The following is a 16,807-nucleotide window of genomic DNA, read 5'->3' on the forward strand; positions in this document are numbered from 1 at the left end:
TCTGGGCCTCTCTGTCCTCAGCTTCAGACCCAGTTGGCCAAGTGCCTCGTGGACACCCAGCTCTATTAACTTGTCATTGATTCTCCCCTCTAGCAGGCCCCATGGCTCCCTAAACTCTAAGCCCAGGAGGAATGCTTGATTCTTCTTAAACTTCTCAATACCCAACATCTAACCACTCAGCTAACTCCACTGATTTGACCTGTAAATCCCCTCTGACTTTGCCCCCATCTCTGTCTCTGCTGCCACCACCATCCCTGATTCCCTGCCTCTCCCTGGGTGACTCTATTGCTCTTAGGAAGCCCCCCCCCCCAGGCTCTTCTCTCAACTCCTTTAGCAAGACCACAGCAGCTTCTGTCCTTTTACCCTCTTTCCCTGGTCTTGGGCTCCACACACACCGACCTGTCTATTCCCCATTCTGCAAATCTGTCATCTCCCTATCCCACTGGCTCCCCAACTCCTTCATAACACTTCTCCCTGGCAGCCCACAGAATTTGCTAGAGCCTGCCCATCACACATGATACCCTGCTCCTTGCTATACTTCCTGCTCCTTCCACCTGGATGCCTTTAGATCTTGGAAGGCATCCCACTCATCCTCCCTGCAAGTCTCACACCCAGGGCCTCCATCAGGAACCCTCTTTCCCCCTGGCCTTGCCCTGGCTCCCTCTTCTGTGTAGCCCTATCACATCTCCTGTTCTAGGCATGGGTTTGACTTGCAAGGTGGAACCCAGCTGCCTGAAGGCAGGGCTCCTGGGGGCCTGGTGCCCACTATCTTCCCAGCCCCCCTCAAGACCTAGCCTGATCAAGGTTGGGGAGTGTTTGGGCATGGTGGCCTAAAATTGGAAGGCCAGGGAGGATAGTGAGGGAAGAATGGGCACTTCTTTACTGGACACTGGGGTGGGACCCACCAGATCCTCACCTCGACCTTGGCTGGATTGGCCATGAGCATTCCCTGGAAGACCTTGGAGAGGTCCCTTAGGTTGAAGGTGTAGTGGGACTTGGCTGGGGTGGGCAGCAGCTGGGAGGTGATGGTGGAGTACACCATGATGGTAGCTTCCACGAGGGGATTTGTGAAGTGGGCAATGTTGGGGGCCCCAGCTGTGGGAATAGGAGTGGGTCACACAGATGGGAGTTCCCTGTGCAGCCTCTGCAGATCCTAGACCCCTACACTTGCCAGTGCTGTGTTCTACTACAGACACCCTTTCTTCAGGCAGCATGCTTGATCCACCCACCCTTCAGCCCCTCTTGGGTGCCATCTCCTCTCCCCAGGCTTCCTGATGCCCCCAACCTCAGGGTGAGGAATCCTCTGCTCTGAGCTCCATCTTTTTACATGCTTATTACTGACATAGCCCATCCCTGTGTTGGGGCACTGGGATGCATTCATGGAATTGGGGACACTAATGGGGTCAGTGCTGGGTGGGGCCATTACTGCCTTTCCTTATAGGGCTGTGTCCCAGACCTGAAACATGTCAGTTCTGAGCCATGCATGGGGAGGGTCACATGGTCTACATGGGCTCAGGACTGCACAAGTAGACTTAGGGGGCCTGGAGCTCAACTGTGACCCTCTGGCTCACCTTGGAGTTGCTGCAACCTCCAGCCTGCTTCTAATATAACCTATTTCCTTATTCTTTGAAAACTATTCAATTCTTTGCTGGGAACTACAATTCTATCAGCAGGAACTTAGGACAGGGGGAGCCCCAATAAGTGGGAGAATGTAAAGAAGGGGCAGGAAGGTTCCTGAGCTCCAAAGGGAACTTCCATGCATGTAGGTGTTGCTCCTGGTCCTGGGCACAGACACTCTTCATCTTAACAAGAAGACACGCTTAGGGGGAGACAGACTATAATAGACCCACAAGTAATGTGGATAGTAAACAGGGATTGGGGAGAGCCGGCCAGGGTGGGGGATTTGACATAAAGGCCTCACTGAGGAGGGGCATGCAAGCAGAAACCTGAAGAAATGAGGTGCAAGCAGGACCTGAACTGGATAAAATATTGCAGAGAGGGGCCTGAGTGGACAAAGGCTTTGGGGTGGGCACACCCAGGGGATTAAGGACTAAAAGGAGGGTGTGAGAGTTGAGAGATGATGAGGAGCTGATGGTGTGACTTTGCCTGCTACTGTTGGGGCTTGGGCAAGGGGGGCGAGAGAGAGAGAGAGAGAAAAGAGGAAAAGGAGGGGAAGGGAAGGGGAGAAGAGGGAAGGTGAGGAAAGGGAAAAGAGAATATGTGGATCTGATTTAATGTTTGAATGGGTCCCTCTGGCTGCTGCAAGTTGGGGACGGATGGACAGAGGACAAATGGATGGATACAGGGGGTGAAGGAAGAAGCAGGGAGACCAGGGAGGGGGGCTGTTGCTGTTGCTATGGCTGGGTGAGTGAAGATGGGTGGTGTCTGGGTGGTGAGCAGCAGCGGTGATTCAGAGTGGGTTCTGCAGGGAGAGCCAGCAGGATCTCTTGATAGATGTGGGTGTGAGAGAGAGAGAGGAGTCCGGATGACGCCAAGTCTCTTGTCCTGAGCAACTAGAAGGACAGAGTTGCTTCACCTGAGATGAGACCCATGGGGTGGCAGTGGGTCAGGAGCCTGGGTTTGACATGTTCAGTCTGAGATGCCCAGTGGACATTCAAGAGGAGTTGTGGGGTCAGGGGTTCAGGAGAGACATCTGGACCGAAGATGAGGACTCAGGTGTTGTCAGCACTAAGACAGATTTTATCTTCGGGGAGAGCGTGGTTAGAGGGACAAGGCTATAGAGCAAACCCCAGTCTATCTAGGAAGGGTGGCTAGGGAAAGGGTGCCCAACCCTGACTGATGGAGAGGCCACCTGCCAGGACAACACTGATGACAGCCAGGGAAGGTGAGGACTGAGAGCTGACCTTTGGCCTGGCCACATGAGGCCACTGGTGACAAGGGAAAGTGGGAGGGGAGGGCTGGTGCCAGAAGGAAGAGACAATGATTTTGAGGAGTTTTGTTATCAAGGCAAGCAGAGAAATGGAGCAATGGTCAGGATGGGTGGAAAGGGACTGAGAGAGGTGTTTTTGTGTTTTGCTGTTAAGGTGGGAGAAATCAGGACACATTTGCAGGCTGATGTACAGGCCCAGTGGAGGAGAGATTATAGATACTGGGGGTGGGAGGTAGAGCCATGTCCTCAAGCAGAGAATAGGGGATGGGATTCAGGCCTAAGAGGAGGACTTGGCCTCACTTGAAAGCAGGGAAGTACATTTCTCGAAATAGTAGAGAATACAGGGCCAAGGAAGGCCTGGATGTAGGTAAGCAGTGGATGTGGAGGCCTAGAGAGGGTACTGTTTCTGATGGCCTCTTGTAGCAGAGTGGGGGAAGAGGTGGGACGTGGTGTGGGGACAGAGGTCTGGAGCTGTTGCTAGCCCTGTTGCAATGACTGACAGACCAGCCCTGTATGAGGCTGCTACAAGGGCTGCAGATCACCCCTGGATCTTAGGCTCATGCCCGCTCCTTTGAGGGGCTAGCTCTCTTTGGAGCCTCTGATTTTTCAAACAAGAAGGGAGATTGTTTCTTTATTCATTTATTTAACTCACATTTACTTGGCTTCTACTATGGGACAGACACTAACTCCCACACTGAAGGACTGATGGCTCTAAGAATGGGTGAATGAGCCTAGGAAGACAGTTGGCCCTTGTGCTAACCCAAGGTCCTCACATGAACCCGAGGATGGTTCACTGTGGCCCCTGGTCACCAGCCTCAGCCACACCCAACTGGAGCCCAGGGCTCACCCTGGAACCCACCCCATCCAGACCCTATCAGGCCCTGCCCAGGGCTGCACTTACGCACAGGATCCCGGTAACTTTTTTCTCCTAGGAGTCCATCTAGAGGGTTGAGGAAGAGACATGGGGCTTAGAGTTAGGTGGGCCCTTGGTGCCCACCCTGACTAACTGTGTCCAGCTGGGCAGCTCCTAGAGCAGCCATTGACCCCCATACATCCCTCCTGGAGCACCGTGGCTCCTAACTCTAAGCTGGACATGTAGATGAGTCTGGCCTGTAGCCCCTAGGGGCAGTGCAGGCAGGGCCAGAGGAGGGAAGGCCCAATTCATATCACCCAGTTCACAGGTCAGAGTGTGTGTTAGGTGCAAGGTGGGGGAAAACTCTATCCTGGGGTAGACTTTTCCCCAAGCTCCATAGAGGATCAAGGCCACTTCGTCCATTCTATCTTGGTGGCTTTTCCTGAGTTCCAAAGGAAACATCCTTCTACTAGACTTTCTGGGCAAGTACTAATAGATATATGTGTACTTATGCAGTTAAATGCATATGTATACATATGTATACATTATATTCAGCAATCACCACTTGGCAGGCTTCATGCTAGATCCTCTAGGTGTGATGTATTTAACCTTCAGGACTTAGGGGGGCAGTCACTAATATTATCGCCCATTTTACAGATGAAGAAACTGAGGCTCAGAGAGGTTTATGAATTTGCCAAAAGTAACATAACTGAGTAAGGGGTGAAGCCAGGTCAATGGTTCAGCCACTTCGCCCTTTCCAGCAGCTACCCAGCTGTTCTTGGAATAGCTTACCTGGCCGGGGCTTTTGCCTTTGCCATGGCCTCCCCCACTGCTGTTCAATGCTCACCCATCCAACTGCTCAGGATGGTGGAGAAGATGCGCTTCTTGCTGACCTCGTCCATCTCAGCAAAGGACAGGTAATTGAAGTGGCGTGTCAGCCGTGGGGTGATGGCATTTCTACCTCCGCCTGGGGGGCCCATGGCACAGATAAAGTTGATATCCACCAGATTCTTGAAGGCTCCTGGAGTAGGGATAGGAAGTCAGGAAGGGACCCTGCCCAGGGCTGCAGTATGACTTTTATGGGCCCTAGGCACTTTTGTCTTCATGGGTCTCTTCCTCCATTAAAAAAAAAAATATTAAAAATTATAACTTATAACAGTATTGGTATAAAGACATATTGATATTATATATTAACATTTTTCTTTGAGCTAAATGTTCATTTTCCCCATGATTTTAAAAGAAATTAAAACATTTCTGTGGACCTTCTAAAAGTACCATGGGCCCTAGGCCCTGTGCCTACAGTACCTAATGGAGGAGGTGCCTTGCCTTTCCAGCACACCCTGCCCATGCCCCACTGGCCCAGGCCTGCTGGCACGCACCGATGATCTTGCGGTCATACCAGCCACCATGGTCCATCCATTGGCGTAATAGCTCGATAGGTGGCTGGGCACCATACGTCTCCAAGGATGGCATGTTCAGGTCGTCAATGAAGAAGATGAATTTCCGCCCCAGGGGCGGTCCAAACACACCCTTCCGCCTATGTGGAGGGACCATATGAGCCTGGTACCCATGGGTACCAGGTCCTCTGGGAATTCAGGGACAGCCTGTGGGAAGCCATCACTAACTTCAGCCTCCTCTGAATTTCTGGACCTCTTGCCCCATTGTGAATGTCCTGGGACATCATACCTGGCTACCCTAATTCTGGGCTCCCTCAAGGTGAGTCTTACCCACCCCCCGCCCAAGCATATGGATAACAGGCTCTGTCCAAGTGCCCAGCCCAGGGCAAAAACCCATGGAAGGGTTCAGTAGGAATTCCTGATGGTGGAAGGCTCCAGAACGGTCTTCAACAGTCTTTAAGGGAGCCAAGGGTCCCCCACCCCAGGAGTTTTCTGAAAAATTCAGGAGCATAATTTAGTGAGGAGGTGAGACAACAGCTGGTTCAGCCAGGCTTGGGGGACATTGGGGCCTAGGAAGGAACGAGGGGTGCTTGCCTCTTGTCTAGCTTGCTATCGATGAGGTCCTGGGTTTGGTTGGCAGAGGTACGGGCTGAGAAAGTGAGGAAGTGGCTGATGTACTCCAGCGGCAAGTTCTTGAGGAGCTTGTCAGAGATGGTGAGGGTCTTCCCCGTGCCTGTCGGCCCGATGCATAGCACCTAGGAGAGCAGGGGTCATGCAGGCAGAGCTCTCTCACAGGGCCCAGCACATAGTAGGAGCTGCCATCCTGTCACTGTGGGAGGCCAGCCAGCCCCTGACCTGGGGCTTGGTGTGGGATGAGGCAGGGAGTGAGTGGCAGGGCACTCACGGGCTTGTGGTTGGTGAGTAGCATGCCCAGCAGGTAGGACATCTGTATGGTGTCCATGGTGGGCACGATGATGTTGCAGTAGTTTGTGTCTGGCATCATGGTGAATGAAGCTGAGGAGTCCATCCACTTCACCCAGGCAACCTAGAACCACAAGTGGCTCAGGGGTGGGCCTAGAATCCCTCCCCATCCTATCCCTGGCCAAGTACACTAGGAAGTCAAGAAGCTACACTTCTGGGCCTTGGCAAGAAAGCCTAGGTGAGGGGCTGCTTCTGACAGAAATGGAAAGCCCCATGCCCTGCTCTCTGCCTGGCTGGTGGACTCCCAGAACAAACCACCAGAAATGGGGGTCTCTCCACGCACAGCTGCCCATGTGGTGGGCTTCCCTGCACACAACTGCCTCTGGTGGGAGGCTCCCTAGGGACTGGCAGTCCCTGGATCTCTATGTGAAAGAAATGGACAACCCAGAATGCAAAAGTCTTCTCTACTTAGTTTCGGGCTGCCTAATAGTGTAGGGGCCAGAATCATGGGTGCTGGTATCACCGGGACGCCCAGAGGCTACCCGGCTTGGCTTCCCCCACCATTCACATCTGAATTAATCCCTTTACCCACAGCCCTGACTCAGACCTCCCTAGACAGAGAAGCTCACTATGGTCGAACCACAATGTCCTGGTTTGGAAACAGGCACTATAACCACTGCCCCATAGGTCCATGAGGGTTCACAAGATGATGCACCTAACTCCAGCCTGAGACCTGTGGCTGTCAACATGGCCTCCTGTCAGACGTCATTATTCACCAAGGAGGAAAGTCTCCACTTAGTGGGGCCCCTCTCTGTTCAGGCATGCAGTCACCTGCTTGCCCTCCTCCTCTTCATCCTCATCATCATTGGTACTGCTAATGCCAGCGTCCTCCAGCCTGTAATCGAACACCAGCCCCTCCTCTGGGAAATGCAAGGTCAGCTGTGAGGAGCAGGAGGAAAAAGAGGTTGTGAGGCCGAGTAGTTTGTGTGGCTACTTTTCCCTGGGTGCCTGGGCCCAGGGGATGGCTCCAGAACACCCAGTATTCAGCACACACATCCAAGACTTTGAAGCCTAGCCTGAGGCCTCTTACGTTTTGTGTCTTCATCTTGATCCTAAGCCAGTGGCTGAAGCTGATGCGGCTGGCAGTGTCCCCTGTGGCGCCCACACTCCAGATCAGGGAGAAGATGAACCAGGGCTCGATCAGCTCTGGGATGCGACTCAGCTTTTCAGGGGGAATTTTTTTGAGGCCCTGGGGACAGAGGGGGAGAGCATCAGGCTAAGGCAGAAACAGTATTGAGTGGCCTGAGGAAGCCAGTGTGTGGGGGACATCCCTAGGCCTCTGCTGCACAGTTTTGTGTCTATAGCAGAATGACTAGGGCATTCCCGTGACCCAGGTGAGTCAATCCAATTCTCTCTTCCAGGAAGCTGGATTTGGGATTTAGGGCCCAAGGGATTTAGGCAGCCCAGGCAAGGAGAGCAGGGGGCCAGGGAGCAGGCACCCAGCCCTTTCCTCAGAGTCATACTTCCTTAGGCTGAAAGGGCTTGAAGAAGCAGTCCAGCAGCTTGAGGAGACTCAGGGTCAGGTTGCTGTTGGTCGACGCAATCACTTCTTTCACAGAGGACCGGACAAAAGCAATGGATTCCTGCAGGGGATGGGGACCCAGATCCTGTGGCTGCTGGCTAAAACACCCTATTGCCTGACCATGCCAGATGCACTGTGGCCTCACTTACCTCCAGGAAGCTGACAAAGAGGGCCTTTAACTGTTCCTCATAGGGCTTGAATAAAGCAGGGAGCATCTTCAGCCAGCAATCAACAAAGGGCATGAGCCCCAGGATGCTGGGTTCTAGGTACACCATGCCACAGCGGGACACTGTGGCTGGTGAGGCCACCGCCAGGTCCTGAACCTCAAACATCATGGTCATCACCTGGAGCCAAGATGAACTGCATGAGTGGGCCATCTGCCAGCTCCCAGAGCCAGGAAAAGGCTGCAAGGCCATGGGGAGGGGTTGCTCATCCTGTAGCTGTGGGCAGGCCATGGGGGCTAGCTGTGAGCCAGGAACAGTGCTGGGACTGGAGGAAGGCAGGAACCCCTTGGCCCTCAGTTGACAATGTGGTCCTCCCTGGTTCCCAAAGGAGGAACATAAGTCAGGAGATTCCTAGGAGTGATCAAGCCAGCCTGGCGTTAGGGTATATGATGTGTTCTAGAGTCCCACACCTGTGTACATGAATACTGATTCACGTTGACCTCCAGATGTTCTTAGAAGGCTCAAGAGACACCATGAACTGCCCTCATACCCAGGTGATACCTCTGCTTCTCTGATAACTGCCCTTCACACACCAGGCAGGTATCTCCAGGGACACCACCTGTCCCTCAGACTTTGGGTACATTGCTAGGATGGTGATACAGACTAGCCAAGATGGCTGAAAGTGGGCCTGGGAGGCACAAGGCAGCATCAGCTGGGAGCTGTGGGGTGGTACTGCTGGCCCCAGGCTCAGAGCATCACAGAAGTTGGGTCTGTCAAAAGGGCAGCACTGAGTAGCTGTGCAGGACATGGCTCAGGGTCGGGAGCTTGGGCACAGGGAGAGGTGCCAGGAGCCAGCTCCTAGGTGGGTTATGGTAACTGCCTGAGATGCAGCTATGGCCTGAGAGGGAGGGGTGGAGGGAAACAAGGTTTCGCCATCATGGTCTAGCCTCCAGGTCCACCCAGCTGCGGAGGAGAGCAAGTAAGTGGACAAGTGGACACACCTCTGTGAGCTTGATGATCTCCCCAGAGCTGAGGCACAGCTTCTTATTGTCATCTAGCACTGTGTTCATGTTCTCAATCCAGATGGCATCCACCGGCCCATCAAACATGTACCACTTCTTGTTGGTGTCAGAGGCGATGGCCCCCACCCGGATGAGGGAGGAGAAAATCCCATCTGTCCTGAAGCCACCAGGGAGGAGAGGGTTGTAGGCATTGGGAAGGCAGGGTGGCAAGCACAGCTGGCTTCGTAGGAAACCTGGCTGCCAGGTTGGCCTTGCTTTGCTTGTTTATTTTTTCAATATCTTCATTCATTTAAAAATTTGATAGAGAAAATAAGACACTTTGGTGTAACGTGATGTAATGAAAATGTGTGCTTATATTCCATCCCTGCTGAGTCCCCACTAAAGTTATATTAAAGGAAGGTAAAAGATGATATCCCGAGAAGAAAAAAGAAGTAAAGGAGGAAGCAACAGCAGACATGGAGGTCCACAAAGTTTTGGAAGATGGAGAGAGATGGAGAAGGAGGAAATGACTGGGCAGAGAAAGCCGGGCATGGGTCATGAGATATACCTAGTTCCTACTGGAAGGCTCAAATTTCAGAGGCACCAAGTGTCAGGGAAGGGGCGGCTAGGGAGACATTTTTATGGTCTGATCTCGGCCCCCGCTCCCCACCCCCAGCTACACGCAAAGGAGCCTGGAGTGGGTGTGGATGAGACTTTTCACCAGAAATGGGGGAAGAAGGACAGGCCCGCTTTTGGAAAGATAGATGACTCCCCATCCAGTATTCATCCCCACTGGGTTCCCAGAACACTAGAGCCAATCAGACACCCCCAGCAGGAGACTGGAGGCTTTTTGGGTAGATACAAAATCACCCCAGAGAAAAGACCCTCAGGTGCTGATATTTGGAGGCTCTCGACCCAGTTGTCATCCCAGCTCAGTACACTTCCCCTAAAGTACATGTCTCAGCCTGGGGGCAGAGGCCCGAGAGGGACCACCAGCCGCTCTTGCGGCAATGACAGAAGTTAATATTTACTGAGCACTTGGTATGTGCCACAATATCCAGGCAACTTCCACGTGTTAAGCTCATTTTCTCCTTACCATAATAATGGTGCCACTACTATCCCCACTTTGCAGATGATGGGACCAAGGTCTGGGAGGTAAGAAAGGTCACTCAGTCAGGCAGGAAGTGCAGTGGTGGGCAGAGCCTTAGCCTCTGGGCTCCAGAGCCTGAGCTCCAGTCCTTCCACTGGGCTAAGGGAGGGAGAGGGGGTCCATGGCCCACAGCCCCCAGCGATATGGGAGCAGGACCGTCACTAGAGGGTGGTCAGGGGCCACTCACCACTCATGGGTGAGCAGATCAAACTCCCCATACAGCTGGCCCATCGTAATGGACTTGGGGTTGAGCACATAGTAGCTGACGGCCTCGTACACACCGCCGCTGATGGACGGCTGCCCTTTCAGTGATGTCATGGCAGCTGCCAGGACTCTGTAACACTGGGGAGACAGGCACCTAAGAGTGAGTCTCCTGGCCCCTTAGAGAGCAGAACTGGAGTGGGTTGTGGGACCCGGGGGGCAGGAGGGTTAGTCTAGAGGCTAAGATGTGCAAACAGGTACCAAGATCCCCACTGAGGCTGTACCGCCCCCAGGCCCACTGTCTGGCACTGGGCTGCCCGGCTTGGCTGCACATACACTGCTCTTGCCGGAGCCGGTGGGCCCAACAAGCATGAGGCCGTGCCGTACCACTGTGGTCTCGTAGAGCTGGATGCACTTGGTCAAGAAGCCTGGGGAAACATGGCAGGGGAGCCCAGGGGTCAGAACATGTGCTTGGGTCCTGGTCTCCTCCACTAGCTTTCTGTGGTTATCTCACTCCTTGAGCCTTTATTTCCTCATCTGTAAGATGAGGCCATGTAGTCCTCATGGGCACTGAGAGGTGAAGTCCTAAGCGCAGACTAGAAACTCTCTGCTAATGGCCAGCCATGGTTTCCACTGGGACTATTACTCCCTAACATCCATTGGTTGGGTGGCAGAACACATGGGCCTGCTCAGTGTCAGCTGTCACAGGCCCACAATCAACTCCAGCTCCAAAGCTACACCCAGCTTGCTAGGGGCACCACCCTGAGTAAGTGCTGGACAAAACAAGGCAAAATCCCAGGGACAAAATCTGAAGGTCAGTCAAGAGCTTTGATTGATCAAGACCACGGCTATATGGTTCCAGTAGACAGGGTGGGGGGAACCTGCCCTGCCCAGTGGACTACTTGACAGAGAGCTCTAGCCTGCAACACACTTGGCCAGGCTTGAGGACCCCTGAGGCTGAACTGCCTGTCTCTGTTCCCCTGCCCTGTGTCCTGGGGTGGCCAAAGCCAGCCCTTCCTTGGACACCCACATGACTGCAGGGCAGGGGCCAGGGGCTCACCATCCACATCCTTGAGGTTGTTCTTCTCACAGGTCTTGCGAATGGCCTTGTCCAGGATGCCGTAGTCAATGTTCTCCTCTTTGATAGTGGGGAACAGGTCAGATACGATCCCAGAGAAGAGCTTTAGGTCATCCTGCAGGAACTTGGGCACGTTCACATCGCGGATGGCCCGGAGGCAGATCAGCTCCTGCAGCAGAGGCCAAAGGAGCCCTCAGGTGGCCCAGGCCAGATGCCCCTTCAGCTGCTCCAGAGTCCTCCTGGAGCTCTGCTCCCGGGTGCCCCTCTAGATGGCACTCACCTCATCCATGCTGGGGTTTTCTCGCTTGAGGTTCCCAGCAGCAGAGATCACAGTCTTCACAGCTCTCATCCCGAAGTCATAGTGATCCTGTTGCCACCGTACAGGTGGAAGGGTGGGTGGGTACTGTCCCTCTCGGGGCTTCTGCCTAGAACATTCTGCCTCCCACCTGGTACCTGACCCATCACCCAGCTCTCAGTTAATACGTTACTTCCCCTGTAGGCTGTCTATGACCACCTGCACACCCCAGCCTTGGCTGGGTGCCCTCCTTTGGACCCCATCTGCCACCCTCTACGTCATCATCCCAGCAGCCCTCTCCTTTTACTGGGTTACTCATTCTGTGTCCCCTGCTTGACTCTTGGCCCCTAAGGGTGTGGACTGCCTTGGTCACAGCTAAATCCCTGAGGTACATGAACTTTGTTCCAAAGTGAATGAAGGAGTTTCCCATCTGTGCCATCGATGAGTTGGCTTCAATGGCCTTTGAGCTTCCTTCTAAGGTCCTCTCATAGCATCTCTCTAGACCCACCCTTTCAGCTACACTGCCGTGGCTTTTCTTGTTTGTTGCTTTGGTTTGGTTTCTCTCCATTACACAGGTATGTTGGGGATAGTTAAATTTATCATATTGCCCCCCATGGTGTCAGACAATGAGACCAACACAGTTCCTAGAAATCTTAGACTTGGACAAAGAAACCAGGGTTAGATTTTAGGTCATTGCCATTTGAGAAGGGACAAGGGCATATTCAGAACCATGTGGGGATAGTTGCTCTAACGAGGGAGGAGCATTTTTGAAAATGAGTAGTTAGAAGTAAGGGTGTGATGAGGTGCTGGCACCCAGGGTGGCGCTGTGGTGGACAGCTATGGATTTTGCAAGTAATAGGTTGCATCTTCTCCATCCCATGGGCTTTGGTGGACTCCACCTAGCTATAGGCAGTATGGTTTCCCCCTGGGCACAGTGATCAGTGTTCATGTATACGCAGGTTGCCCGAAAAGGGCCCATTAGGGTGACATGAGGGACTTTTCCTGGAACTATTAGGAAAGAGAAACTAAGCTGGTAGCCTGTGAACCCAGACAGATCTGCTGCTGCAAAGGGGGAACCTGACTGAGAACAGAGCCAAACAAGAAAGATCATCCACCAGTGCTAGTGCCTGAACCAGCCACATCTACCCCTGGAACCCGGTCTCAGCATGCTGAATGGAAGGCCAATGGTGTTGGGAGGCTTGGGTAGGGGGCCAGCTATCCCACTTTGTTCTCATGAGACCCAGGTGCACTTGATCCACAGCCTTGGGTTGTGTAGCTCTTGGTCACCTAATGGTTGACCCTCCCTTGTACCTGAACTAACCCAGGTGGGCATCTGTTCCTGGCTCCTCCTTCAGCTTCCCTGTACACTGCGTGAGATTCCAGTCTCTTAGCTGCTTAGGACTTCAATGTCCTCAGCTGAGAAATGGAGATTATTTCCTATCTCATGGTGTTGCTGGGAGTAGGCAGTGGCTCTCAGACTCTGAAACCTGGTTAGGGCAGGGCCTCACCTGGGAGCTGAGCTGCTCAGAGGACAGCTTGAAGGTGGTTGTGATCTTCTTGGCTAGCACATTGGCCTCGTTGAAGCCAAAAGAGTAGAGGGAGATCTCAGCTATCATGGCGTAATCTGGAACCATCATGGCCACGGGCCGGAAGAGTGCCTGGGGTCCATGGTATACATGTGAACTGAGAAACAGAGCTTCCCTCCAGAGTGTCACCTGCCCTCTGGACTGTCTGGTCCTCAGGAGGCAGCTTCACTGCCCTCCTCCCCCAGTGATGCTTAGATTCTCTTCTGCAGCACACCTGCCATAGCTGAGGCTTACACTCCCTTGTGGCTAGACCACTCTGCCTGTTAGAAACTGGTCCGTTGTGTTTACCTGAACTTGACCCCTGACTTCTCCCAAACCCAGGGACAAGACTGGGGCCTCCTCTCTATGTCTGGGGGTATGCCTTAGAATCCCTGGGAAGGAGGGCCTCCATGGGGAATCACAGTCCCTGATGTCTAGCAGTTGTGTGCCTTGCATAAATGCTTTAGCATTTTTTAGCCCAGGCCACAGCTCCAGTGCCTCCCAGTGCCCTAGATGGCCTCCTGGGACTGAACTTACCTTCAGGTTATCGGGCAGCTCTGTGCGGCCAGCGTACCCTGGGTTCATGGTGATAAACACTGCGCAAGATGGCACGAGTGGGATCTCGACGCCCTCAAACATGAAGCGTTCCACCTACAGGGGGAAGGGGTGGATTCACCTGCTCCTCCTCTGCTTGGGCCCCCTCGTCACCTATTAATGCCCCTGTCCCGGCTATAGCTGGTCAGCCCAGACTGGACCCCTGATCATGAGCTTGCTCCTCTCTCAGGATGTGGCCTAAGACCTCCAGTTCCAGTGGATACCTGTGGCCTTCCAGGTCCCAGCTACCTGAGGTCTTCACACATCTCCTACCTACCACTCCTTCCACCCCCAACTCCTGCCATTGATTCTCCTCAGACTTGAGCAAGCTCAGCTCTGACTGGGAGCCAGGGCCCTACTGGGGTAGGGTTGTGGCATCTGCCAGCCTCCCAGCCCTTGTCTCCAAGAGAAAAGCACTGGCCACTCTGAACAAGGCTAGAGGAAGGACAGCTGGCTGGGGCTTTCCATAGGTCAGGAAGTGGGAAGGACCCCTTCATCTACAGCAGCATGGCTGGGAACTATCCCCAGAGTGCGGTAGGGATGTGGGGGTCCCTGACTGGCTATTTAAGTCCCCCAGGGACAGCTCTGCAAGTGGGGAGAGGGAAGTACCCAGTTCTCCATGAGACAAGAGAGGCTGGACTCAGGGTGGGCAGAATGCCTGGCTTCTCATCTTGCAGGTTGAGGAGCCCCATGGTGGTGTGGGTGTGGGCAGACAGAGATGAGTGCTGAGGTGGTTACTTGGGGAGGTGTGGAGGGAGATGACTCACCCGCTGTTGCTGTGCCTTCTGGATGGTGGTGATCTGCTGTGCCACCACAGACAGCACCTCAATATCGATGCGATTAAACTCATCGAAGCAGGCCCAGGCCCCAGAGCTAAGCGAGGTTAGAACATTAGGGGGATAGGAGTTCAGAACCCACCTGGCACCTCCAAGGACCCTCTGACTCCACTGGGGAGGAAGCCATCAATGGTGATCTCTGTCAGCTCAGCCAAGACCCACCACCCGCCATCCCTCCCCAGCACCAAGAAGGGCTGAGGCCTTTGACTCTTGTTATCCCATACTGTCCCCTCCACCATCCTGTGAGGCTCCTCTTAAACAGTGTCTCCAGGAGAACTTAGCCTTCCTGACCCATCCTGTGTCATCCTCATACCCAGCCTTACCTGGCCAGGCCCTTGAAGAATTTTCCCATGGCCATAAAGTCAAGCTGGTCGGAGCAGTTGAACACAACAGTTTGGATGGCCAAAGCTTTGCCCAGGTCTTTGGTGGTCTCAGTTTTCCCTGTGCCAGCTGGGCCAGCTGGGGCCCCCCCAAACTTGAGATGTAAGGCCCCAGTCAGGGTCAGGTAGCACCTGCAGGAGTGGGAGGAGGAGGGCATGAGCCACTCTCCTTTCTCAGGATTCCCACAGACACAGGGGGAGAGAGTATCCCCTTATAGAGCCCCATGGACGGGGAGCTATTGCTCCTCCTCCTTCTCAAGGTCCCAGGTGTGCCCTGCCCTGGTTACTGGGGTCAGGACTGCAGCCCTTGACCACATTCCCAGTGCTTCCACACCCTACCCCATGGCCCTGCAGAGCCTTGCTCCGAAACCCACTGGAAAGGCTGACCTGTGGCCACACTTTACTTCCCTTAGTCAAAGCCTAACTCAAAATTCCAGCTGCAACTAAATACTATTGGTGAGAGGAAGCAACTGATTGCTTTAGAAGAGAATTGTTCATTTTATAAAGAAACTTGCCCATTATTTCTCTCAAGATCAATTCTCCTGGCATGTTGGAAGCATAATTTAACTCATGAAAATAGTAAAGTTCACACCCATTAGATGCTTACTGACCTATGAGCTTTACATTTCAGCTCATGAAATTTTCATAACCACTCTGAGGAAAACTGAGGCACAAAGGGATTGAGAAAACTGAGAAAACTGAGGCACAAAGGGATTGAGCCGACTATTCAAGGTCGCTCAGCCTGTGATGGGCAGAGCCAGTTTTAAACCTGAAGCCCATGTTCCTATCCCTGAAGTGCTCTGATATACTGGCTTATCATGGACTGCCTGTGCCTTTCTGTCCCTGTACTTCTGGACCAGCCAGAGCTGGGGGAAGGGTACCAGTGTGGGAAGGCATATGGGGAAAGAATCTCTCACCTGTCGGTGAGGGGAGTGATCACCAGCCTTCCGCTATTGCCTAGGTACTCGTAGCCATAGAGGAACTCGGCATTCATGGCTCGGATGTACAGGTTGTTATTTGTCCAGTAGTACCTGGCATTGCAGGGAGATGAGTTCTCAGGCCATGGGGATCACAGGCCACCAGGCAGGGTACATGGTCAAAGAGAAGTGGTTCTTTTGGGGAACAAGGGCATCGGGCACCCCTGCCTAGTTTGTCCCAGGGCCTCAAGGGCCAGACGGGATAAGCTTATTATTGACTGACTCTCCATCCTCCCCTGCCCCTGCATGCAACTGCTCTGGCCGTGGGGCTGGCTGGGCCGGGGACCCCTGCTTCCTCACCTCAGCTGTGAGATCCACTCGAAGTCATTCACACTGACCACATTTTCCTGGATCAGCTTGGCCACCACATCCTTGGCATGGACCTCAATGACAATTAGTGCTGACAGCACGGCCCGCTGCATGCGGGTCAGCTTCCCCCGCACTAGGGCCACCAGGTCACTGAGCTGCATGAGTGGGGGGACACTGTTAGGTGCAATCACACTGGGGGTAGGCTCTCCTTTGCACAGAGGGTGGGCTTCTGCCAGGAACAACACCTCTATTCTGCAGGCTTCTGATGGTCTGGGATAGGAGGAGCACGGGGGCGGGGGGCACTGGTCACATGAAAAGTCTGGCAGGGAAATAAATAAAAATGGAGGTATGTGCATGGCATCTACCTCCCTTTAGAGTGTCACCTGAGCCGTCAATAGCCACGCGGTAGACCCTGGTGAGGAGCTCAGGGAAGGAGTGTGGTCAGAAACTGTTGCACAGAGCAAAGAGAGCCTATGGGATGCTGCAGGATATGGCTCCCTCAGTAACCACTGGGAGAAGGGCACTTGCCTGGCCTCAGAGCTCTCCTTAGACCCCCCAGTCCCTCCCACTGGGGGCTGGTCATGAGACACTCATCTCTGGGCTATCTGACCATC

General features: G+C 53.7%; 1 protein-coding gene across 8 annotated transcripts in view; it reads right to left on the reverse strand.

Moving 5' to 3' along the window:
• DNAH1 (dynein axonemal heavy chain 1) overlaps positions 1-16,807 on the reverse strand; it is a 71,726-nt gene that overhangs the window by 17,321 nt on the left and 37,598 nt on the right. For 5 of the 8 annotated variants that reach the window (XM_036218750.1, XM_036218748.1, XM_036218747.1 and 2 more), the window contains 21 exons: positions 16,185-16,348; positions 15,825-15,938; positions 14,851-15,039; positions 14,459-14,564; positions 13,635-13,748; positions 13,041-13,190; positions 11,518-11,604; positions 11,220-11,406; positions 10,496-10,587; positions 10,146-10,300; positions 8,809-8,986; positions 7,793-7,987; positions 7,585-7,704; positions 7,152-7,310; positions 6,893-7,000; positions 6,045-6,185; positions 5,735-5,895; positions 5,123-5,280; positions 4,591-4,764; positions 3,792-3,830; positions 917-1,095 (listed from right to left, as the gene is read on the reverse strand). In XM_036218750.1, the coding sequence (XP_036074643.1) occupies positions 917-1,095; positions 3,792-3,830; positions 4,591-4,764; positions 5,123-5,280; positions 5,735-5,895; positions 6,045-6,185; positions 6,893-7,000; positions 7,152-7,310; positions 7,585-7,704; positions 7,793-7,987; positions 8,809-8,986; positions 10,146-10,300; positions 10,496-10,587; positions 11,220-11,406; positions 11,518-11,604; positions 13,041-13,190; positions 13,635-13,748; positions 14,459-14,564; positions 14,851-15,039; positions 15,825-15,938; positions 16,185-16,348 (2,970 nt within the window). Of the gene's footprint in view, positions 1-916; positions 1,096-3,791; positions 3,831-4,590; positions 4,765-5,122; positions 5,281-5,734; positions 5,896-6,044; positions 6,186-6,892; positions 7,001-7,151; positions 7,311-7,584; positions 7,705-7,792; positions 8,219-8,808; positions 8,987-10,145; positions 10,301-10,495; positions 10,588-11,219; positions 11,407-11,517; positions 11,605-13,040; positions 13,191-13,634; positions 13,749-14,458; positions 14,565-14,850; positions 15,040-15,824; positions 15,939-16,184; positions 16,349-16,807 lie in introns of all 8 variants that reach the window. The other 3 variants (XM_036218746.1, XM_016121851.2, XM_016121850.2) reach the window with 1 other exon arrangement.

The sequence above is a fragment of the Rousettus aegyptiacus genome, unplaced genomic scaffold, assembly GCF_014176215.1.
Source record: "Rousettus aegyptiacus isolate mRouAeg1 unplaced genomic scaffold, mRouAeg1.p scaffold_m13_p_4, whole genome shotgun sequence".
NCBI classification, from domain to species: Eukaryota; Metazoa; Chordata; class Mammalia; order Chiroptera; family Pteropodidae; genus Rousettus; species Rousettus aegyptiacus.